The 25,794-nt window shown below is 45.5% G+C and overlaps 2 protein-coding genes across 3 annotated transcripts; one reads left to right on the forward strand and one right to left on the reverse strand.

Moving 5' to 3' along the window:
* Positions 1 to 7,695: 7,695 nt before the first annotated feature.
* LOC123120221 (receptor-like protein EIX1) lies at positions 7,696 to 11,104 on the reverse strand. Its single transcript, XM_044540212.1, has one exon. It carries the CDS (start codon positions 11,102 to 11,104, stop codon positions 8,066 to 8,068), a length of 3,039 nt encoding a protein of 1,012 aa, XP_044396147.1. The 3' UTR covers positions 7,696 to 8,065.
* A 4,819-nt stretch (positions 11,105 to 15,923) lies between these two features.
* Positions 15,924 to 24,643, forward strand: LOC123119367 (BTB/POZ and MATH domain-containing protein 1). Of its 2 annotated transcripts, XM_044539158.1 has the most exons (3): positions 15,924 to 16,177; positions 16,291 to 17,537; positions 24,121 to 24,643. In XM_044539158.1, exon 2 carries the CDS (start codon positions 16,298 to 16,300, stop codon positions 17,522 to 17,524), a length of 1,227 nt encoding a protein of 408 aa, XP_044395093.1. In that variant the 5' UTR covers positions 15,924 to 16,177; positions 16,291 to 16,297; the 3' UTR covers positions 17,525 to 17,537; positions 24,121 to 24,643. The 2 variants fall into 2 exon arrangements, with proteins under 2 accessions (XP_044395093.1, XP_044395094.1); XM_044539159.1 differs by lacking the exon at positions 24,121 to 24,643 and having other exon boundaries at positions 16,291 to 17,759.
* The last annotated feature ends 1,151 nt before the right edge of the window (positions 24,644 to 25,794 follow it).

Consider the following 25,794-nt stretch of genomic DNA (forward strand, 5'->3'; position numbering starts at 1 on the left):
CAAGTTTTTATGGCTTTAGTCAGCTGGTATTGGAAATAAGTTTCATGCTCATTTAGTGAAGTTTCATGGCATACGTCCATAACAAGGCAGTATAATTATGTTGTGGTTTTTTGTTTCTTTTATCAGAGCCTCAACAACGGATGATGAGGAACTGACCGATGGTTCATTCTCAACATGCTTCTCAGCCACCCGTTTGCGTCAGGTTGCGGAGAAGCCGACTGATAAAAAGAAGGCACTGGTAAACAGTTGCAGCTTTGGATCGCTCATATATATCGACTCATTTTCTGTGCCAGATGAGCTGATGGATTGGGTAGTCATGAAAGTTGACACAAATTTGGGTTTGTTTAGGTATCAAAACACAATCATACATTTTATCTCTGCCTTTTTTATGTTTGTTGCATTTATTTGTTTCAAATCAGATAGTGCATCAATTCCCTATTTGAATGACATGGGTCTATTTTACGTGCTTCCTTTTTGCAGTCACAAAAAGAAGACCATATTGTTTACAAGAGACATCGTGCAAAAAAAATTCGATATCCCTTCTGGGTCAAGGCCGGTGGAGCTGTTGAGGAATGAAGCATATGTGTTGCGGGACCTGTGTTTGTGGTCGGCCCGTGTCGCACAATCTATATAGCCAGGTTTGGCCAGCCCACACCTTCCTATTTTTATTTTACTAGATGACATGTTGCATCAATAGCGCAGAGATCAATTAGCGGGAGCTTCTGAAACATTTGACAATGCTTACAATGCATAGGCTGTTGAAACACTGCATTACGGAGAGGGCTCCAAATGATATCTGATATTGGATGTTCAAAAGTTAGTGGAATCCGATGGTTTGAAACTGATGGATCCATGCAACGGAAAGACGTACATTCGAGGACCTAATTCAGTGTTACTTGTTGATTGCTTTCACTTGGCTCATGGTATTACATCAATCTCTTTCAATCACTGTCCCAGGGAAGCAAACCGGCTGGCACACTTTCTGGCGAGGATTTCTATGATTCTAAGACTAGCTATGTTTGGGTGGATGTTACTCCTGATTTCTTATTACCTCTTGTACTTCTTGATGTAACATTGCCACGTTATAAAACAAAATCAGGGCACGGTTTTGTTTTTTTACCACGCATTCCACCAATGTTATTTCAGAATGAAATTTTGCATGCATAACAAGCATTTCTTAAAGTATGTCATAAAAAAATCAGAAATTTTTTGAAATATTTTTCTATTTTATTTATTTTACTGTTCACATCAGGAGCATATGAGCTCAGGTGTAGAAACTCCATGTCTTTTATACAACTTCCACTCCCACTCACATCCATGGTTTCCAGTCTGAAGCGTTTTTATGTTTTCATGATTTCAAATGTCGAAGAAGATAAACATCAGATAACGTCTCGATGTGTATAGGGAATAATAATGACAAATTAGACAATATATTATGTTTTGACCTTTTGGTTCTTTCTTGCATGTGTTCCACCAACATCAAGAAGGTGATGCATTAATATGGGTTGTAAATCATTCAGAACCAACACCGGTGGGGATGAGGTAAGGCTGGTCACAATGGGGAGGAACTTAGGAGTAACATCACACACTCCAATACACCTTTGCTTATGTGGCACATATTTAATGAAGAGAGAGGTGCTTGTGGTAACTAGCTAAGTTACCGGAACATCACACACTCCAAAAAACAATGAGTCTATAACCTAATAAATACATCGTTACATGACACTACATAGATGCTCCTACCCATTATGGAGGTAGTAACACAGTTTAGGGAAGTGTGTAAGTTACTAGCTTATGTTCTTGCCCATTGTGACCAGCCTAAAAGGTGCTCCTGTACCTTGGAGAAGATCCTCTCGTCGGTCCCGTTAGCGTAGATGGTGGAGAAGCCGTGGGGCGCGTAGATCACCACGTTGTCCACCATGCACGGGCAGTGGTTGTACACCCACACCGCCATGATCATCGGCATCTGCTTCAGCTTCCGCCCGCCGCCGCCCCCACCGCCGGCGGAGCTCATGTGCTGCTGCTCTTGCTCTTGCGTCGTGCGGTGGCCGTGCTGCTTGTAGCTGTCGACCCGGATATGCCGTATCTCCAGGTCCGCCACGGTGCACGTCTTGTTGCAGCTGCTCCCTGGAAGAGAGATTCACGGGCAGAATGAGTTAGGAACCGGAACTGAACCGAACAGATTCACGAGCTGCTCAAGAAATTATACATATGCTCGCACACATGATTCTGGATTGGAAATGTCTTGTTACCTTTGGCCAAGGTGAGGAGCAGGACAACTGCCACAAGAAGCTTGATGCGCCTCTCCCGCCCCATAGCCATTCACGTATTTTTTTTAAGTGACGAAATTAGATGTGGGTGATTTTGTTGTCAAATTACACGTGCGGTTGAAAGTTGACGACTTCGATTGGGGTCTGGTGGCGGTGTACGGAGCAGCACAATCTGGGCACAGACCAAAATTCCTTTATGAATTAGTACGTATTTGTGGGGACGAGAAACTCCCTATTTTGGTAAGAGGTGAATTTTTTTTTTGACGGGAGGTAAGAGGTGATTTTTAATATTATTCATAGACAAGATGTGAAAATAATAATGATGGTAATCTGATGGTAGATGGCCATTCATGTTTAATGCTGTTATTGAAATTCTAGATTTGAAGGTTATCGCTCTTTCTATTCATAAATAGACATGGACTAACAATCTTCCTATTCCAACTTACAAGAAGCTAGATCCTGTATTCACTCCCGCAGATTCGGAGCAACAGTTCCCTCTTATAATAGTGGAAGCTTAGAAAGGGGTCCGTCGGGTCATACTCTTATATCGATGGACTCTAGTGAGGCGGCTCACCTAGGGACAAATGGTGGTGTGATAAATGCTAGAGCATGTCTTCTCTTGCAACTTGACGACAAATCTAACCTATCCTGCACGAAAAGAAAAAAAAGACAAATCTAAACCTGCTTCCTTCCAACTGAGTAACTTCAACAACTCATTCCAAGCTTTCTGCCACCTCCAAGTTTAACTCTCTATTCTCTGCATTCAATTTCTTAATTATGTGTGGCAGAATTAATCCAATTAACTTCCTTTCTATTCTTATCTACGCACATGATCATAAGAAACTGCCAAATCTTGTCCATGAAGCCGTCTAAGTTCAAAGACCTGTGGTGCCTAATCGAATTGTTGAAGCACTTTGCCATGTTGTTGGTTAGACAATCCACCTTACAAATGGTTAAGAACAGATTCCTAGTCCACAACCTATTATGCCACTTCCTAAGATATGCAGTTGCCACTGGCTTTGCTTTCTCCATTACAACCCAATTTTTCTCAAATATATATGGGTTCCATGAGTCGCCCTTTGCCACATCGAAGTCACACGCCCCCTTTGCAGTTGACTCGCCGCCCTCTCTCATAGCTGAGTGCATCATAGTCACGTCGTCTCCCTCCGCTGCAGATGCACTCGCCGCAGCCCCATCTGCAAGCCATCCTTGGCCGCCCTGCATAACCCCCATCCTCTCGCGTAGTTGCCACCGCCACTAAGAGCTTGGAGGATTGCTGTCGCCGTTGGTCGCTAGGGTTGGGGAGAAACCAGATAGGAGAGACAGGTGGGGAGGACTCAGGGTCGGGAGAGAGATGGCCGGTTAGGCCATTTTTTTCTCCCGTGCAGCATAGATAGGGCCACTTTTGTCCAACTAAAAAAATCGACATGTCTCTAAACGCTATAGGGTAACCAAGTGTCACAAAGAGCGCATAATTTAGACTTTTTTTTAGAAAAGGAGGATGACCCCAGGCCTCTGCATCTGGGAGATGCATACGGCCACTTTATTGATTATTCTCGAGGACCTTACAAAGTATTACAACAATGTGCCTGAATCCACCATCTTGGCAACATATGCCGCTACTCCTATCCAAAATGATGAAGGGGTGCTAGCTGGGCCACTACCCAAACCACTCACCTAAGCCTAACATCAAAAGCCGGAAGCCGAAACTCATTCGGAAGCCCCAACCGAGCCACATACCGGGTCCGGGGCACAATCCGGTCAGACGCACTCGTGTGTCGTCGCCGCCATCTTCCACAGGTCTTCAGATCATATTGAGGCTTCTACCTTGTCTGGCCACTCGGCCATCGACGTCACCATGACGCCAGACAGCAACCTCCTCCTGCGCGAGCCCATCTCCGCGCATCGGACGCCGAGTCTCCACAGCGCCATGCCATCGATCTCCGCCGCCATCAATGTGTGAGATGAAACACCGCTCCACCATCCCTCCAGCCAGCACTTGCTCCAAGACGATGCCCCCAGAAGGGAAAGCGATAGAACGCCATCATCATCTGATCCGGAAGACCCATATCTGGGGTTTCCCCCTGAGCATCCCAAACCTGATGGCGCAGACTACCGACGATGCCTCGACCATCGGCAGTAGCTCCACCAGACGAGCGTCGTCTACGTCGCCGCAACCTCCAAGATGAAGCTGACCAGAATGCATGTGTCGACACCGAACCGCCGCCACTTGCACCGCCGCTTGAGCAGCCCCCGAGCAACGCCTTCAGGAAGGAGCACGCCACCGTGGTGTTGTCGTCGCTTCGAATAGGGGGGTCTGAGGTTTTCACCTGAGCTCCTGGGAGGGGTGGAAGGAAGGAGGTCCTCTCCGAAGCCTCCAACGAGGGAAGCAACACCCAAAGGCATTGCCATCGGAGTGGCCGCCACGCCGGCCAAGAGATTCCCCCGGAACCCTTCCAGCCACCGGATCTGCAAGGCCAGCACCCAAAAACGGTGACCGAAGCCACCAAGGACCGGATCCGCTGCAGATCGGAGTAGATCGGGGTCGAGGACGAACATCACCATGGTCGCCATCATCGAGCGAGGAACCGCCGCCGCAGCCGAAGCCCACCACCTCCCCGCCATCCACATGGCCAGGGAAGTGGCCCACCTGTCCACGCCGGCGCCACCCGCCGCCAAGCTGCGCCGCGTGCCACCAGCCATGGCGGGCCGCCAACCGCGGGGCCCCGCGGGAGAGGAGAGCCGCGCCACGGGGGGAAGGCCCCGCCGCCGCCGCCACGACGCGGGCTTCGCCCGGTGGTGGCCTCCGGCGGCGGCGAGGGTATTAGCTGGAGAAGGGGGGGCCCGGCGGCGGCGCAGTTGGGGGCTGCCGCCCGTGTCGCCTACCCTAGGCGACGCGGGGGCCAGAGGAATAGGAGTGCATAATTTAGACTTAGCATTAGATAAGAAAGATTTTCGGTGTCAAAAAGGAAAACGAAATTTTGAATAGTGTTAAATATGGATTTTTTTTAAACCGATAAGTGTGAGCTCGAAGGATCACTATTCGACAGTCTTCTTTGCAGGCTCAAAAACAAATCCAGAGATGAAACCGTCAAGCTTATCATACTCATTTACAAGAATGATAAAAAACCAGATTAGATGCACCATGTATGATCTTGTCTGATTATCAGAAACATGATTAATTTCGAACATCAATAGTAGATGCATGAGAAGGGGGCCGATGTTGAAAAGTGCCTGCAGCTACCGGGCTCCATTGCCCTTGGTATTTGAAATTTTAAAAAACACACTTCCGTTGCTAAAGAAAATCTTAAATTAAATACGTGAATACATACACACATTCCTAAGGCCCGGTAAAAATCTGAAAAAGAAATACTTTGTATTTTGAGAAATACAAAAAGGAGAAATTTCTGACATAAATGGCATCCATTTTCTCCTATATACTGTCAGAATTTTGTTTTTTTTCTATAGCCCAAAACAAAACGAGATTTCTACCGAAACTTGCCACGGATATTCGGAATGTGTTTATGTATCCCCGGGAAAAAATTCATATTTTTTTGAAACTTTAAAAACACAAATTTCAAAATGTTTAAATATAGAAAGCAGTGGAGCTCGGGTGCCGCAATCCCTCTCTCGTCGATGTTACACAAGACGGGAATAGTATGATCAAAGAGCTGTCACACAGTTCCCACGACCCAATCGATCAATGGCCGCCCTCCGGCGGCGCTGCTGCTCCTCCTCCCTCCCCAGCTCCCGACCCCCGTCCTCCCGCAGCCCATCTTCCCCGCCAACCCCTCTTTCCGCGGGTTCAGCGTCTCCGAGCCGCATGCCAGGGCGGTGCCCGCCACCTGTTCGACACAAGGCTCGGTGTCGATGTTGCCCGCCACCTGTTCGACCCTTGGTCTTGCGCCGTCTCCGCCTTCTCTCAGCGTCGGTAGGCTATCCAGCAGCGCTGCTCTGGTGCCGCCTGCTCCGCCCTCCTTGGGCTGGGCTCTGCGGCAGTTGGTGTGACGCCTTCTCATCCGATGGCGCAGCTCTCACTCTACTGCCCCGCGCCTCAGTCAGTGCCGCCCGTCTCTGCTCTTGGCCTTGCTGGGCGGCTATCAACATCATCGTCGCCATCTGGGTATGCTCGAGGGTCTGCCTTCTGGGATCGTTGCTTCCCCTGGCGAAGCGCTGCCGCGGTTCTCCCTCGCCGGTATGCTTCCCTCTGCCACCCAGATCGAAACTATCTTCTCGGACATTTCTTTATTGTGTCATATCCTTACACACCCGTTTCGTTCAACTTTCAAGTTTAACAGTTTCATGCGCAAGTTTAACATCTTTATGCAGGGCTGTGGTTAAACATATGTAGTTGGGCTTAACCTTTAGAGTAACAACAGTTTATTCGGTGTAGGAAAAAACAGCCGAGTCGAAGGAAAAGTTCCTTACCGTCAACAAAGAATGGAAGAAAAATTCCCATGCTCAACTGTACTCTATATAAGTTGATCTGTAGCTTGCCTTCACTGCAAGTATAGATTTGCTAATGAGATGGAAGATGATCATAATATGCATGGATAGAATGCGAATGCTTTCGGTGAAGAAAAATAAAGCAGATCTGTAGCTTCCCTTCACTGCAAGTATAAACCATTTCTGCGCAAATTCGTCATAGTCTTCTTCCTCAACGATGTACTGCTCTACAGTCCAACTTGGGGCGACCACCTCACCCACCTTCGAGCAGTGCAACAACTTCTTCAGCAATCTCAATTATATGCGACAATGTCAAAATGCTCCTTCGGTCAGTCGAGCATTCAGAATCTCGGCCATATTATTTCGAATGCTGGTTTGTCTACCAATCCAGAGAAAATTGCAGCAGTGCATAGTGGTTTGACTGGATAGAGGAAGCCACTGCCGCACTTTTAACTCTGAAGAAGGCCATGATGAGCACGCCTGTTCTTGTGCTGCCAGATTTCTCCGCACATTTCACGGTGGAGACGGATGCCTGCGACACTGTGGTCGGTGTCGTTCTCTAGCGGTGCGGCCACCCAATTGCGTACTTAACCAATGCCTTGGGCATTCAGAACTAACTTTCGATATACGAGAAGGAATTTTTCGTGGTTATCATGGCTGTGGACAAATGGCGCCAATACATCCAACGCGGCCCCTTTTAGATAATCAGTGAACACAAGTGCTTATGCATTCTAGGCGAACAACACCTCACCTCTGAATTGTAGCGCAAGGCCATGTCAAAGTTTGTTAGGCTCCTATCTGAATTCAAGTACAAGCGTGGCGTTGATAATGGGGCCACCGACTCCCTCTCTTTCATTGGTCATCGCACATGTTAATGGGGCCACCGACTCCCTCTCTTTCATTGGTCATCGCAATGTTAGACTATCCACAGTATACTACCCGTACAGCCCATGTATATGGTCAAGACTGTACGCCCCTTTCCACCTGTTACTGTACCATGACCGCACTTTGTACTCATGATATAGGAGTAGTTGATTACATATTTGCATGCCACAACTTCCCAATACAAGATGATAATTTCAAGGAGTGCATGCTTTGATATGTTCCAGAAACAGAACTAGACCATCAGGTACTATAATGTTCAGTATTTTCTCCTTTTAATGTCAACACAACAATATTATTCCCAACCAGAAGAGATTACAGACACATGAATAGGTAGCTTGTTGCATTGTTGCTCACAAATCATAAACAGGCAGTACTAATACATTACTTGTTTATAGAATCACCAAGCCACGTAGTTTAGATTACAACCCAAAATGCTCCTGGCTGTAATAAATTACTAGCACCGTTTAGTTTGTTGGGGTTGCCTTCGTCGTCATTCTTGCCCAATTTACGACCGCAAGCACGTATAGCGCATCACATTGCTCATCAAATAATAGGAAATAGGAAGTCCTCCATGTTTTCTTGAACAAAAGGGAGCAGAACACCACCCAGAGGCCAACCACGAAACCCACGCTTAGTCCATAATAGAGTGTCATTATCTCTGATCCTTCCTTGCTTATTGAGAAGTGGCTTTGTACCGTACTTCCAGAGCAGCTCTTCCGAAGAGGAGGACCGCAGAGACCAATGTTGCCAGTGTACATAGATGCTGGATTGGTAGGGTTGAGAGCATCCAGCTGGTGGCCCGAGGGTATTCTTCCTGATAAGTTGTTGTATGACAAGTTTAGGTAACTTAGTGATGTTAGATCAGATAGGCTTGAAGGGATTTCACCAGAAATCTTGTTATCTGAGAGGTCAAGTGATTCCAATGAGTGCATAGAACCAATGTTCTCTGGGATTTTTCCAGTCAAATGGTTCCTAGACAAATTCATGTTCACTAACCCTGTGGTAGGACCTATTCTTTTGGGGATGCCTCCAGTTAAATGGTTGCAGGACAAATCTAGATTCACCATGTATATGAAGTGACCAGTATATTCACGCTGTTGTCCTTTTGTGACTGCAGATATGCTCGCGTATGGATCAGGCCCTAGACTGTCAGCTACTTCGTCGGAGTTACCGTAAGGCACGGATGGATTGTACACAAATTCTATTTCTGCGATATCATTAACACCATCCATGTTAAGCAGAGACTCAGGTATATTTCCTGAGAGGTTGTTGTGTGCAAGGTCCAAATATTGGAGACGAACAAGTCTTCTAAGCTGGCTAGGTATATAGCCAGAAAACATGTTGGACCTGAGACGCAAAATACCCAGATGGGCTAATTTCTCACCAATCCATGCTGGTATGCTTCCAAAAAACTTATTTTGCCCAAGATCAATGAACGTTAGTTCTGGGCAATTCTGTAATAACAAAGGGAATTCGTCAGAGAGGTTGTTGTTGTTGAGCCTCAGAGTTTCAATTGACATAGGCTCAGTTGATGTATTAGAGTTAGAATCGGTAATTGGAGACGCTGTATCAGGCGAGACCATGCTTGATCTTGATGCCATATATTCTGAACATTGAGGGAGCTGACCTGTTATCATGTTGTTTCCAATGTCAAACAATTTCAAGGACTTCATTTGGCATATTGATGTTGGGATCGTGCCTGTGAAGTAATTGTCAGAAAGAACCAGAGCATCTACGGACAATGGTGATCTGATATTTAATGGTAGTGGCCCTGACAGAGAGTTTCTAGAGAGATCCAAAGTGGTTATATTCGGAGGTATTTGTTTTACTGAGCCAATGAATTGATTTGAGCTGAGATCCAGTAAAGAAGCTTCCATTTGTCCAAGAGTAGCTGGTAGGCTGCCGCTAATGTTATTATTTGAGAGGTCCAAAATTGCAGCCTTTGAAAAAACAACCCAAAACCAATCAGGCATGGTATCAGCTATGCTGGCATTGGACATATAAAGTTCGGAGATATTCTCCTGCCATTTGAGCCATTGAGGGAATCCTGGCCCAACACAACATGATTTCAATCCTAATATCTGCAAGCCGAATGGAGGGACCCATTCAGAGTTCCACTCCATGGTAAATGAATTTGCAGATAAGTGCAGTTCTTGCAAATGTGGAAGCTTGGAGAAGTGTTCTTCAGTGATCAGCCCACCCATCTGATTGTAGCGGAGGTCAAGGTAAGTCAAGTTAGAAAGATTGCCTATCCCAGTGGTCAGATTTCCTGTAAGCCCATTGAAAGCCAGATTAAGGGTGATCAAGCTAGTCATGCGGCTGACTGAATCTGGCAGGGAGCCAGTTATGTTATTATGATCCAGAAGCAGCACCTGCAACTTACTCAATGAACATTTTGGCAACCTCTCGATGAACCCTGTCACATCCCCTTCAATTTCATTCCATGTCAGGTCAATTATTTTCAGATTGCAAAGATTGATCAGAGTATCTGGTAACATTCCCTTTACGAAGCTCCCACTCAGCTGAAGGATTTCAAGTGCGCTCAAGTTTCCCAGTTCTGCGGGCAGCACTTCATCGATCATGTTCTCTTCAAGATTCAGATGTTTCAGGCTGGTTGCACCCCAAACGAAGGCAACACTATGAAATGTTTCAAATGAATTGAAAGAGAGGTCTAAGGTCTTGAGCCTAGTGAGATTTGTGTGGGGAGCAGAGTGGACTGTGCTATTGTTCGGAGGGAGCCAACAACCAGTTAGCCTGAGGACCTCAAGAAAGGACAGCATGTTCAGTGTATCAACCCAACCAGTTACTGTGCTGAGGTTCACAGAAGTCATGTCAAGATACTTGAGCGAAGAGAGTTGTCGTAGCCATGAAATATCTTTGGAGTACAATTGATCATAACCAGATGCCAGATCAAGATATCGCAACTTCGAGAGATTACCAAGCTGATGGGGCACTGGACCAGAAAAGTTCAGGCCAGAGAGGTTGAGGTACCGTAAATCATGAAGAGACCCTAAGAAATCTGGAAGGCGGCCTCGCGGCCCCGTAAGATAGTTTACACTGAGGTCTAAGTGTTGCAGATGCTCTAGATCTTTCAATGAAGAACTTATCTCGCCTACGAGGAATCCTTCGTGAAGGTCGAGCTTGACGACATGGCCAGTTCTGTTGCTGCACCTGACGCCCATCCACCGGCAGCAGTCCTGCCCGTGCCATGATGAGAAGAGGCTCAGGCTATCATCGTCTACCATGCCTGCTTTAATGGACAACAGGGCTTCCCTCTCCCTGGCGATGCAGCCCCTTCCATGCCCCGATGTATCATGAGGTTTGTGGGCTGTGGTTTCAGTGAGCAGGAGCAGGAAGACTGCAAGTGCAAACATGGTGGATTGGGATCTCAAAACCAGCTTCTGTTTCTTGAGGTCCTCAGGCCTCTTTGTTGGTTTGATATATGGATGGTGGTCTTCATTTTGTGAAGTGAGGTGTATCTCGTCATTGAAAGTTGTCACCATTAGAGGAGAAAAATGCATGTTTAGTCTACATCTCATACAGGGACAGGTTTTATAACGATTTGACTATTTCAGATTTTCAGGTTTTATAATCACCACACAGTCGTCTGAACAATTGCATCCCTGCTCAAGGGATCAAGGCGAAAGATCGAGCATTTAATTAGAGCTTACTGGGATTGACCAAGTTCGGAAAGGATGACAAGAAGGGACTTTATTTCTTAAACAGTGATGGTAGCGCCTCAATAGTGTGTTTTTCATATCATAGAAGAAACATCCATGGTTTGTTTCCTTTCCCTTTTCGTTTATTCTTCTAACTTTTGTTTTTCTTCTTCTTTTCATTGTTTTTCCTTTTTTTACGTTTATTCTTTTCTGCCTTTTCTTTTTTTATCATGAATATTCATACTGATTAAAAAAATGGTTATGGTGTGTTAAAAATAGCTATGGTGCATTAAATATCGTCATCGTGTATTAAAGAATATTCATTCACAAAAAATACATTAAAGAATATGTGCTGTGTATTAAAAATCTTAAAAGTTTATAAAATGTTCATTGTTTTCTATTTTTAAATAGTCATCATATATTGAAAAATCATTGCCATATATAAAAAATGTGGTTTATTAAAAAATGTTCATAGTGTGAATTAACAAATATTCATCATGTATTAAAAAATGTTCGTTGTGTATTAAAAAGTTTTTACAATTTATAAAAAATATTCATCGTGTATTAACAAAATATATGCCGTGTATTAAAAATGTTCTTCATGTATTCTTTTTTCATCATGGCATAAAAAAAATTTCAGCGCACATTTTAGAAAATTTCATCATGTATTATTTTTCAATAGTCGTTGTGTATTTAAAACAAATGTACATCATGTATTTAAAAAGACGTTCATCGGGTATTAAAAGTGTCCATCACATGCTAAAATGTTTTCCTCGTATTTAAAAAATATTCATCGTCTATTTTCACACATTTTATCTTTTATTTTAAAAATATGTGAATATTTTTTAAACAAATAGTAAAAGGAAATAAGGGAACATGAACAACAACAACAACAAAGCCTTTAGTCCCAAACAAGTTGGGGTAGGCTAGAGGTGAAACCCATAAGATCTCGCAACCAACTCATGGCTCTGGCACATGGATAGCAAGCTTCCACGCACCCCTGTCCATAGCTAGCTCTTTGGTGATACTCCAATCCTTCAGGTCTCTTTTAACGGACTCCTCCCATGTCAAATTCGGTCTACCCCGCCCTCTCTTGACATTCTCTGCACGCTTTAGCCGTCCGCTATGCACTGGAGCTTCTGGAGGCCTGTGCTGGATATGCCCAAACCATCTCAGACGATGTTGGACAAGCTTCTCTTCAATTGGTGCTACCCCAACTCTATCTCGTATATCATCATGAAAAATGAAAAAAAAACTTAATAAATATTAAAATAAAACGAAGTGAGAAACATAAAATGAAAATAAAAATCTTACTATCTTGCATCAGTGCGTCATGTATACGAGCATAGCAACCCACGCTAGGTTTCTCATAGAGGACATAGCGCTCAAGCACTATTGGCCATGGCTCATGCAAGCGCGCCATGGGCTGAGTCTTCCTTAACACTCACAGTAAGCGCTGCCCCGCATCGAAGTACATAAATAGTAGTATTGCTCAAAAAAAGGTACTCCCTCCGATTCATATTCATACTAAAGCAGCGTCAATTAATATGGATACGAGGGAGTACATAAACAGTATTGCTACTAGGGAAAATAGTACTCCCTTGAAGTACATAAATAGTAGTATTGCTCAAAAAAAGGTACTCCCTCCGATTCATATTCATACTAAAGCAGCGTCAATTAATATGGATACGAGGGAGTACATAAACAGTATTGCTACTAGGGAAAATAGTACTCCCTCCGATTCATATTCATACTAAAGCAGCGTCAATTAATATGGATACGAGGGAGTACATAAACAGTATTGCTACTAGGGAAAATAGTACTCCCTCCGATTCATATTCATACTAAAGCAGCATCAATTAATATGGATACGAGAGAGTACATAAACAGTATTGCTACTAGGGAAAATAGTACTCCCTCCGTTCCAAAATATATTGCATATTTCGTTTTCGAAAAGCCAAACATATCTATGTTTGATGAAATTTATGGAATAAACTATAAACATCTAAAATACCATATAAATATAATATAAAACTACACTTAATGATGAATCTAATGATACTAATTTCACATTGTGGATGTTGATATGTTGTTTCCTTAAACTTGGTCAAAATAGAGGGAGTATTACTACTAGCAAAAGAAAATGGATTCTCTCGAAGAAAAAGCAAAAGGAAATGGATTCCCTCGTGAATCCAGGTACTCTTGCTGTACTTCTCTGCATCCCGCACCTGTAGCTACAGTGTCTACTTCGACCATCTGTGCAGTTAACTGTTCCTTGCTGTTTTCCAACCATTCATGCATAAAAAACCATAAAAACAACAAAAAGGAAACAGTGAAAAAAAATTGATCCAAAACTAATGGGAACGAAAACACGGTAAAGAGTCACAAATGAGTTGGCCCATATAGTTTGCGTGAGCTCGGGGTTTGCGATTGGCCGCCCCTAGACGCGCTACTTCTTGAATAGGAGTGGCCACAGGCTCCTGTGCGGGATGATAGTAGGACGAGGACAGACGATGGTGTGGGAGGAGAGGTGGGCGGAAAGTATATTGACCTTTTCTTAGCATGTATGTATAACTTGCATATATTCTAAGTCAACATACTTGCAAATCGTGTCTTCATGGAATGGGCTGTCTGAAAATTCAGGTGCAAGTGTCAAACTGAACTGCAGTTGCAGTGGTTGTCAAGAAAAAAAGAAGAACAGATGTATAGATGTTTTTCTTTACTTTCGTCCAATAAACATCTCTTGGTCAAGTGTCGGTGGAAACTTTGGGAGATGGTCATAAAATTTATATCTTCCTCTGGATGTTGTTTCATAGTAATAACTTCCACTAGATGACTTGTTCTTTGAATGTGCGATTCTTGAAATATGCACTATGCTGATGCTTGTTCTATTAGTGATTCGTTGGTGGCTTAATCCTGACACTAACATGCACTGGTGTATTGCCATCGGCCTCTATTTTCCAGGGAGAAGAGCAGTGAAGAGCACTGTTGCATTCACTATGTTTCTTTCAACGGAAGCGCTATGCTGTGATGTATAGTAAAAACCGACTCCCTGTGCTGCTTTGATGCTGTGATATACTAGTAAAATGCTTCTTCTTATGGTGTGCAATTAAAAGGCTAGCTAGCGGTTTCTGTCAGAAATTCCAGGGCAATGCATATGTATTTTCCTTCCTTGCTGGGTATCAGAATGTCAGTTTGCAGAGGATTATCACTCTCGTATGTTTGGGAGACTCAGAATGGAGGTAGACATCAGAAGTGCTGTCATGCCTGCATTGCATCTTACTCCCTCCGTCTCATAATATAAGAACATTTTTCAAACTAACATGGATTGAAAAACATTCTTATATTATGGGACGGAGAGAGTACTTAATTTTATCTTTGAACTGACATTTGTTACTAATGTTGACACCCTGCTGCTGCAGATTGCACTTGGCCAACACAGGATCTGACCATCTATCCAAACTGATGGCCAACAGATTCATTCCTGGAGCTACCTGTTTCTATGCTACTCCCTTCATTCCATAATATAGTGCGCTCGTGCTTTCCGAGATCTAAATTTGACCATAAATTTAACCAACGAGACCGACTATGGCGGAAGCAGAAATTATACCATTGAATTCGTATTTTTAATATGAATTCAGTGGTATAACTTTTGCTCCCGCCGCAGTCGATTTCGTTGGTTAAATGTATGGTCAAATTTAGATCTTGAGAAGCGTGGGCACACTATATTGTGGAATGGAGGGAGTACTTACGATCATGTAAATTCTATCGTCTCAGGGAATGATAAATTCAATTATTTGTATTGGATACCTGGAAACCATTATTTTTCTTTGCATTCGATAAATATACATACATCAATGTTTCTTTTCAATGGAGCATTGTTTACTGGACCTAGAGTAAGTCTGGGTCATCACGAGCAGATACTTCTGAACCACCTGTAACATCCAAACTTCTGGGGTTTCCGTAATATAGTGAAAAATGTTTGCGATTTTAAAAATATTAATGAATTAAAAAAATCGTCTGATTTTTTAAAAAAATCCTGGATTGCAAAAAATAATCACGAATTAGAAAAAAATACAGAAACTTTAAAATGGAAAAATAAAAATGAAAAACTGAAAAAACGAAAGAAGGATAAAAAACCATAAAAATAAAAAAAGGAAACAGCAAAAAAAATATTGATCCAAAACTAATGGGAACGAAAACACGGTAAAGAGTCGCAAATGAGTTGGCCCATATAGTTTGCGTGAGCTCAGGGTTTGCGATTGGCCGCCCCTGGACGCGTTACTTCTTGAATAGGAGTGGCCACAAGCTCCTGTGCGGAATGATATTAGGACGAGGACAAATGATGGTGTGGGAGGAGGGTTGGGCGGAAAGTATATTGACCTATCGAAAACACTGAAGGCGAAGATCATGAGTTTATATTAATACAATGGTATATTTCTTCTTAAACTCAAACTATAAAATTTGTATTTTTGTGATCTAACAACAGGTCAAGTTGTGTTTGGCACCCCCACAAAATTCAGCTCGATTGTTAGTAATAAATAAATAAATATTCAGCTCGATTTATACCAAACAAATAATATGCCTTGAGTGATGGGCTTTGCAGCTCGTGGACTCAAGCCCAATAACGAACGTGGTGAGAGTTAGCCCTAGGAGAGCTCTAGCTCTAGGCAGGCCCAGGTCGCACACACGGGACCAGCCGGCGGCGCAGCGAGTGAGCGGCGGCGGCGCGAGCTCTGTCTCCGGGGAGAAGCTGCATCGGTGCCGCAGCCAGTGGGGCAGCGGCGACTCCGTGCGTAGCGGGGTGTGCCCAACTCTGCTTTCGGGGAGTGGAGCTCGTCTTCGTGCGGCCGCCGGCGACCTCCGTTTGCTCGGGGGTGACCAGGTTTGCTCCGGCGACCTCCGTTGCAAGCCTAGGTTCGCCATCCATCCCAACTCCAAACTCTGAAGCTTAGTTTTGTCCAAGTTTTGCACATCAATTGGGAAACGATTTCCAGAGTGGAATGTGAATGTTGACTGATTTTCTACAGGTCCGCCATGTCGGCCTTCACCGGCGTCTCTATCGCCGACGGCAACAGGCGGTGCTTCTGCGAGACGTCGGCCGTGGACGCCCGCGGGGACAGCGGCTACCACCTGCTCATGATCACCGGCTACACGCGCACCAAGGAGCTGATGTCCACGGGCGAGAGCATCACCGCCGGTCCTTTCAATGTAGGAGGCCACGATTGGATGATTGAGTACTACCCCAATGGCGAGAACCCGAGCTGTGCCGGCTTCATCTCGCTCTTTCTAACCTTTCACTACGACGCCGATATCGATGAGGGAGAGCCTGTGGAGGTCAGGTTCAGTTTCAGCCTTGTCGACCAGGTTGAGAAGCAGATGCCGACGTACATTCGTGGAACTGGTGAGACTCGCGACTTCTCCACCGCTACTTCAATCTGGGGGAACGACAGGTTTATGAGAAGAGACGCCCTTGAACAGTCTGCGGACCTCAAGTATGATTGTCTCACCATCCGGTGCGATGTCGTGGTCGTCAGCAACAGCAAGGTTGATGATGCCGGTGGCCACGGCGGCGCCGAGGCGCTCATGCCGGACATACACCAGCATTTCAACAGTTTACTTCAAAACAAGGTGGGTGCCGATGTGGCATTCCAGGTTGGCGGCGAGACATTCGCCGCACACCGGTGTGTGCTTGCTGCCCGATCCACAGTGTTCATGGCACAACTCTTTGGCCCCATGAAGGAGGCGTCCAACAGTGTCATACAGATCAAACACATGGAACCAAAGGTGTTCACGGCTTTGCTTAGCTTCATCTACACAGACTCATTCCCTGACATGTACGAGGACAACATTAAGTTGTGTGAAATATGCAAAGATACGGGACAAGGACAAGAAGATGAAATGTCTGAAGCTGTGGACCAAGGACAAGATGGGGAAGCGGCAGGGGATGACATGGGGCTGCTGCAATGGCTGCAAGGTTTGTTTGTAGCGGCCGACCGGTACGATCTCCAGCGGCTCAAGTTCATCTGTGTAAAGCAGCTGTCTCAGCGCATAGGTGTGAGCTCTGTGGCGTCCACCCTTGCTCTAGCCGAGCAGCACCACTGCCGTGGATTGAAGGAGGCGTGCTTGAAGTTTATCCAAGTCCAATCTCCCCCGTGTTTGCAGACACTCATGACGAGTAATGGCTGGGGGCATATTGTCACGACCTATCCCTCTGTTTTGAACGAGCTCATTGCCATGCTTGCCTCGAACCAGAGGAAATAACACTCTGGATACGGTACGCATCTTCCTTAATTAGACCTAAAGTGACATTCTTTTGCATATACAGGCACCTCTACAGAGATTGTAGTATGTGTCTTGTTTTTAATTGTCTCGTCATGTACTAGTTTGCATGTATGACGAATCAGAAAAATCCAACATATGGGTAAATTGTCTCTTCATGCAATGGATGGTCTGTAAATTCAGGTCTGAGAGTCAACATTGATATGTGTTGCAGCAATGAGCAATTTTCTCAGCTTGTTCTATCATCATATATTTCTCTGTGCATAGTGTTGTGTACAGTAATGTCATGCCTTCCCTGTCATCTAAAACCATTTTCTAACGATTATCAAGAAAACCAAATGTAGATAATTTTGGGAAGGCATTTTATAAACCAGGATTTAGGAAAAAAGATTGGATGACAGGACAGAGGTCACCAAGATTTCTGGTAACAGCGGTAGTAATCCAGTACCCAGGAATTAGTCTTCACCTGGGTGCTTGCTGTTCTCCTCGGCTGCCCCACACCCCTAAGGAGAGAAAAGGTCGGAGCTCGGATTTGATGAATGATGTCAATTTCAGCGATGGTAAGCTGGGGAGAGGTTTGAGTGCATGGACAGTGGGTATACTTTGTCTTCACATGATAAATATCTTTTGGTCAAGTATGTCCAAAGCTTTGGGAGTTAGCCATTCATTCCTTATAAAATCCATATGTTCCTTCTTTTGGCTGTTGTTTCATCATAAGCTTGTCAATAGAGACAAGTTAGTTATTAGACAACAAGTTGATGGCAAAACCTGCTTGCTTTTCAATGAGCCTGAATTCTTTATTTGAATGTGTGATTTGTAGACATCCCTAATCTGAGTTAGCCATGACTTTGAATTATTTATGGTTTACACGATGCTGATGCGTGTTTTCCACCAGTCATTCATATGGTCCTGGCATGCACTGTTGCATTAACATCTTTACTCGAGCATCTTACCGTCAGTGACCATAGTATGTCTGTCTTGCTTTTAATTGTCTCATCATGTAATTTGCCTATACGCTGAATCAGAAAAAAAAAATCCAACATATGGGTAGATTGCCTCTTCATGGAATGGATGGTCTGTAAATTCTGGTGTGAGAGTCAAGAGTGGTCTGCATTGCAGCAATGTGCAAGTTTCCAAACTAGTCATTTTATATTTCTCTGTGCATTGTGTCGTATATTGTAGCTATTGCCTTCCCTGTCATTTAGAAACCTTTTCTAGTGGTTATCAAGAAGAACAAATGTAGATGTTTTTGGAGAAGCATTTTATGAACCTGGATCTAGGGAAAATAATTTGGAGGACAAGACAGAGGTCACCAAGATTTCCTGTTACCCCCATAGTAGTAGTGATCCAGTACCCAGAAAATAAATTCTCCTGGATGCTTGCTGTTTTCCCACCCCATGTGAGAGGTGTTAGAGTTATAATATAAGTCATGTACCCCTTTGTATTTATCCCGTTGTATAAGGGGTTTCCTGCATATGTTCCACACCTGTACATGTATATATATCGGCCTATGGCCTCATGGGAATACAAGTTGCATATTTTCCTAACATGGTATCAGAGCTAGGTCAATTTTTTGCACGCTGCAACTCATGCTGATTGATCCGCCCCGCGACACCATTGTCCTCTGTGGCCGCCGCTCTGTGTCCCCGTCGCCGCTGCCTCTCCTCCCGACGTATCATGAGGAGGCTCTTCAGACGTATCATGGTGCTTTGTCTGTTTACACCCAGTGGCTTGATGATGATGCTCGTGCTGCAGCTGTTCTCACTGCTAGTGTTCTGCCTCAGTTTGCTTCTGAGTTTCTGGGTCTTCCTACTGTCTTTCAGATGTGGACCTGTCTTCGTCAGCGCTATGAGCCCTCTGGTGATGCCTTATACCTTTCTGTGGTTCGTCAGGAGCATGCTCTTCAGCAGGGTGACTCTACTGTTGATGACTTTTATGCACAGAGTTCTGCTATCTGGCGCCAGCTTTATTCTCTCCGCAGTGCTGGCTGTCGTACTTGCCCCTGCTGCCAGGCTGTCCAGGCCAACTTGGAGTTTCATCGCGTCTACGAGTTCCTGTCTCGGCTCCGTAAGGAGTTTGAGCCCCGGCGTGCTCAGTTGTTTGCTCGTGGCCGTATTTCTCTCATGGAGGCACTTTCAGAGATTCGTGCTGAGGAGACTCGCTTACGTGGTGCTGGTTTGCTGGAGGTTCCCTCTGTGCTCGCTACTCGGGCTTCTTCCACTCCACCTGCTGCACCGCCCCATTCTCGCTCGAGTGCTCCGCCGCTCTTGCCCACTCCTTCTGGAGGCTCAGGTCGCCCCCGTCCACATTGTGACTACTGCAACAATGATGGTCATATTGAGTCCCAGTGCTACACCAAGCGGAAACACCTGCGCAAGGCGCGATCATCCTCCTCAGGGACTTCGTCATCTCCCTCGACAGCTTCTGCCATTGCTTTGACTGAGCAGGATATTCTGAGACTTAAGCGTCTGCTTGCGGCTTCAGGTTCTTCCTCGACGGGTACTGCTGGTTCTGTGACTGATGCTTCCCGCACTGAGCACCCGCCCTCTACACAGTCAGGTACATCCCCATGGGTTCTGGAATCTGGAGCTTCTTTTCATATGTCTTCTCATTCTTCCGCTTTGTCCTCTCTTCGATCGCTGGATTCTCCTGTTCATGTTTTCACTGCTGATGGTACTCCACTTTCTGTTGCTAGTAGAGGCCATCTTTCCACTCCTTATTCTGTTCCTGATGTTGCTCATGTTCCTCGACTTACCATGAATCTGTTTTCTGCCGGTCAACTTACTGATTCTGGTTGTCGTGTCATCCTTGATGTTGACTCTTGTTCTGTCCAGGATCGTCGCACGCACACTCTGGTTGGGGCTGGCCCTCGCCGCCGTGATTCTCAGGGTCTTTGGGAGTTGGACTGGCTTCATGTTCCTTCCGCTGCCACCACCATCGCCAGTCCCTCCGCTGTTGTCGCCTCTGTTACTGGTTCCTTCAAGCAGTGGCATCATCGACTTGGTCATCTGTGTGGTTCTCGGTTATCGTCTTTAGTTCGTCGAGGTCTTCTGGGGTCTGTCTCAGGAGATGTCTCTTTAGAGTGTCAGGGTTGTCGTCTTGGCAAGCAGATTCAGTTACCATATTCACATAGTGAGTCAGTGCCTAAGCGTCCTTTTGATTTAGTCCATTCTGATGTATGGGGTCCGGCTCCTTTCGCTTCGAAAGGTGGTCATAAATACTATATTATTTTCATCGATGATTTTTCTCGTTACACATGGCTTTATTTCATGACTTCTCGTAGTGAGGTGTTGTCTATTTATAAGCGTTTTGCTGCCATGGTTCATACTCAGTTCTCTTCACCCATTCGTGTTTTTCGTGCTGACTCCGCTGGCGAGTATATCTCTAAGATGTTGCGTGGTGTCCTTGCTGAGCAGGGTACTCTTGCCCAGTTCTCTTGTCCTGGTGCTCATGCTCAGAATGGCGTGTCTGAGCGCAAGCATCGTCACCTTCTTGAGACGGCTCGTGCGATGATGATCGCCGCCTCTCTTCCGCCTCATTTTTGGGCCGAGGCTATCTCCACTTCTGCCTATCTCATCAACCTTCAGCCGTCCGCTGCTTTGCAGGGTGGTGTTCCTTTTGAGCGTCTTTTTGATCGTTCTCCCGATTATTCGATGCTTCGCTTGTTTGGTTGTGTTTGCTATGTTCTTCTTGCCCCTCGCGAACGCACCAAACTGACCGCTCAGTCTGTTGAGTGTGTCTTCTTAGGCTACAGTGATGAACATAAGGGCTATCGTTGTTGGGATCCTATCGGTCGTCGGATGCGTATCTCTCGAGACGTGACTTTTGATGAGTCTCGTCCTTTCTACCCACGCCCATCTTCATCGATTTTTTCTGTGGAGGATATCTCTTTCCTCACTTTTCCTGACTCACCTATCACCCCCGTCGCGCCTGTGCCTATTCGTTCCACTCCCTCTGCTTCTCCACCCCTCGTCGATTTGCAGCCACCATCTTCCCCGGTCTCCTCACCTAGCATGTCCCCGGATTCTACACCTTCATCTCCGGTGACCTCTTCGTCGCCACCCCCCGATTCTACCTTGGCGATTCCTCCTTCTATTGTTCCATCTTTTCCTCAGCATTACACTCGTCGTTCACGACCTGTGGATGCTTCCTTGGATGAGTCGTCCTCTTCCTCTCAGCCTACTTATGGCTTGCGTTCTCGTCCTCGTCCGCCTGTTGATCGCTTTGGATTTCCCACCGCTGGTGCTGCTGTTCTTGAGCCGACTTCTTACCGTCAGGCTGTTGTTCATCCTGAATGGCAGTTTGCGATGGCAGAGGAGATTGCTGCTCTTGAACGCGCTGGCACCTGGGATCTTGTTTCTCTTCCTCCCGGAGTCTGTCCCATCCCTTGTAAGTGGGTCTACAAGGTTAAGACTCGCTCCGATGGTTCTCTTGAGCGTCACAAAGCTCGTTTCGTGGCTCGTGGTTTTCAGCAGGAGCATGGTCGTGATTATGACGAGACTTTTGCTCCTGTGGCCCATATGACCACTATTCGTACACTTCTTGCCGTTGCCTCTGCACGCCACTGGTCTATATCTCAGCTTGATGTTAAGAATGCCTTTCTTAATGGTGAGCTGCGTGAGGAGGTGTACATGCAGCCACCCCCTGGGTATTCTGTTCCTGATGGCATGGTCTGTCGTCTTCGTCGTTCTCTCTATGGCCTTAAGCAAGCCCCTCGCGCCTGGTTTGAGCGCTTTGCCTCTGTGGTCACTACTGCTGGTTTTTCAGCAAGTGATCATGATCCAGCCTTGTTTATTCACCTTCCTCCTCGTGGTCGGACTCTTCTTCTTCTCTATGTTGATGACATGGTCATCACTGGGGATGACCCCGAGTATATTGCCTTTGTAAAGGCCCGTCTTAATGAGCAGTTTCTTATGTCTGATCTTGGACCTCTTCGCTACTTTCTTGGGATTGAAGTCTCTTCTACCTCTGATGGCTTTTTTATATCCCAGGAAAAGTATATCCAGGATCTTCTTGCTCGTGCTGCTCTTACTAACGAGCGCATTGTTGAGACTCCTATGGAGCTCAGTGTTCACCTCCGTGCTACTGATGGTGATCCTCTTCCTGACCCGACGCGTTATCGTCATCTTGTTGGCAGTCTTGTCTATCTAGCTGTCACTCGTCCGGACATCTCTTATCCGGTTCATATTCTGAGTCAGTTTGTCTCTGCTCCCACATCGGTTCACTATAGTCATCTCCTTCGTGTTCTCCGATATCTTCGGGGCACGATCTCTCACCGTCTATTCTTTCCTAGCTCCAGTTCTTTACAGCTTCAGGCCTATTCGGATGCTACGTGGGCTAGTGATCCTTCTGACCGCCGTTCACTTTCTGCTTACTGTGTTTTTCTTGGTGGTTCTCTCATTGCCTGGAAGACCAAGAAATAGATTGCAGTTTCCCGTTCGAGTGCTGGAGCTGAGTTGCGAGCCATGGCTCTTTTGACGGCAGAGGTGACTTGGTTACGGTGGTTACTTCAGGATTTTGGTGTTTCTGTCACTACACCGACTCTGCTCTTATCTGACAGTACAGGTGCTATTAGCATTGCGCGCGATCCTGTGAAGCATGAGCTCACCAAGCATATTGGTGTTGATGCTTTCTATGTGCGCGCTGCTGTGCAGGATCAGGTTATTGCTCTTCAGTATGTGCCTTCCGAGTTACAGTTGGCAGATTTCCTGACGAAGGCCCAGACTAGAGCACAACATGGCTTTTATCTCTCCAAACTCAGTGTTGTTCATCCACCATGAGTTTGAGGGGGGGTGTTAGAGTTATAATATAAGTCATGTACCCCTTTGTATTTATCCCGTTGTATAAGGGGTTTCCTGCATATGTTCCACACCTGTACATGTATATATATCGGCCTATGGCCTCATGGGAATACAAGTTGCATATTTTCCTAACAAGAGGAAGGTCGGAGCTCGGAGATTCTGCAAAGTCAAATGTTATACCTTTGCCCTATACCCAAAAATATGACTATCATTCTGGCGTATTTTGAAGCACATATGAGTGATTGCTGTCAGTTTCGGTGATGAAAAGCTGGGGAGCATATCTTTTGGTAAAGTCTGTCCAAAGCTTTGGGAGATAGCCATTCCCCATGAAATCCATTTCCTCTGGATGTTGTTTCATAATGAACTTCTCAGTATAGACAAGTTAGTTAATACTCCCTCCGTCTGGAAGTACTTGTCATTAAAATGAATGTATCTAGATGTATTTTAATTCTAGATACATCCATTTTCATCCATTTATGCGACAAGTATTTCCGGACGGAGGGAGTAGGTAACATGTTGATTACGAAACTTGCTTGCTTTGCGACAAGCCTGAATTAACATATGTACATGCATGATCATTTTTCTTTTTTGTTGAAGTTGTGATTTCTGGACATCCCTAGTGTGAGTTAGCCCTGACTCTGAATTATGTATGATTTACACGATGTTGATGCGTGTTTTGTGTCAGTCATTCATACGGGCCTGGCATGCACTGCTGCATTAACATCATTACTCGAGCGTCATGTTTATGGGTGATTTGGAACATGTTTCTGTTTTCAGGCGAAGCAATGCAATGGAGAGACTTGCACTATGTTTGGGATGTTGTGATGAGGTAGGTTAGGTATGCTCACTCCTGGACAAAAAAAAGCTGTGCAAGTGCAAGCACAAATCACTCACTGCTGGACCGACGATTTTGGACCTTGGATGGAGAAGAAAAGAAAAGAGGAGAATTGCGCCTGACGGATTTCTTGGCCGGATTGTTATGCGACAGATGCCGAGCACTCCCTGTATGTACCTCCCTCAAGGCCAACACATTCCCTCCCAACTGGAAAATGTAATAGGGACCCTGCCTGAATCACTACTGGAGGGAGTAATGGTCACTTTTGCTTTGATGTTGTCTGGCTCTAGGCCTCTGATGGTGATGTAAAAACTTCCCACTAGAGACGACATTAGCTATTAGACGACTTGTTCTTTGAAGGTGTGATTCTTGAAATATGATGATCTGGGCGATGATGCTGATGCTTGTTCTATCAGTGATTCATTGCTGACATGCACTGGTGCATCGCCATCAGCCTCTGTTTTCTTTCAGGGGAAGCAGGGCAGTGGAGAGCGCTGTTTCATTCAATATCTATGTTTCTTTCAGTGGAAGTACTATGTTTACATCTCATTTGACCATCCATCCAAACTGGTGACCGACGCTGCTGCTATCCCTCGATAGCAGTAGTGCGGGTCAAACCGCGCTACTGATAAGAGTTAGCTGTGGCGCCGTATCAGTAGCGCGGCTACCTGCGCTACTGCTAAGCATTTAACCCACGCTACTGCTAGGCTTTTCCCTAGTAGTGGTATGTTTAGTGCGCAGAATGACGCCTCGGGAGGCGCGCCCCAGCCACTAGTCAACCTGCAAGAGTCTTTGTAAGTGCATCTAGTGCCACCCCTAGTTGGTTTTGGAGTATTGACGACAAACTTGTTGAGGGACTAATGTGTTTGTGAGAATTGCAGGATAGCACAGGTAGTAGTCCCTTATTGATTCGGTTTACGTACCAGAGATGACCCCTAAAAATATGTGAAGACATTGAAGACAATGGTGGTTCGTGAAGACATTCACAGTGAAGATTATGACATGAGAAGACATTCATGTGAAGACTATGGAGTGCGAAGATATAGTTGTTTCGTAGTTTCCTTTTCTTCTTTGTTGAGTCATAGGAACCACCGTACTGTTAAGTGGGGTCCAAGTGAACAAAGTCAGAGTGACTGAAGTGATGCTCAACCAAATCCTATGTCTTCGAGCGAAGACAATGAGAGCAAATCTTATCCAGAGCTGGATGAGTCAGCTTTACTTGTAGCCCAAGTCAAGCTGCCGCGTGTGTTTGAAATCCGACCGTTGGACACATGTCAGTTCCTTAGTGACCCAGGGTCATTTTGGACAAATCAGGTCGGGTTTCCTCCTGGTTATAAATAGCCACCCCCTACACCATAAATTGGTGGCTGCTCAGAGTTAGTACACGGCTTTTGTCGTTTGAGAGCAACCCACCTCCGAAGCATTTGAGAGAGAGAGAGATCCTTGCGAGGACAAAGCCCAAAACACCCAGAGCCAAAGAGTGTTAGGCATCACTGAAGTCTTTCTGTCCGCGTGATCTGAAGACTTGTTACACTTGAGGACCGTGAATCCTCCAGCCGGTTAGGCGTCGCGTTCTGAGCATCCAAGAGCCATTGTGGATCACCGGTGAACGAAGT

This window comes from Triticum aestivum, chromosome 5D (assembly GCF_018294505.1).
Source record: "Triticum aestivum cultivar Chinese Spring chromosome 5D, IWGSC CS RefSeq v2.1, whole genome shotgun sequence".
NCBI classification, from domain to species: domain Eukaryota; kingdom Viridiplantae; phylum Streptophyta; class Magnoliopsida; order Poales; family Poaceae; genus Triticum; species Triticum aestivum.

Excerpts from the sequence above, each read along its gene's own strand:
- LOC123119367 (XM_044539158.1), top strand. The coding sequence starts at position 16,298 with ATGTCGGCCTTCACCGGCGTCTCTATCGCCGACGGCAACAGGCGGTGC.
- LOC123120221 (XM_044540212.1), bottom strand. The coding sequence starts at position 11,104 with ATGGTGACAACTTTCAATGACGAGATACACCTCACTTCACAAAATGAA.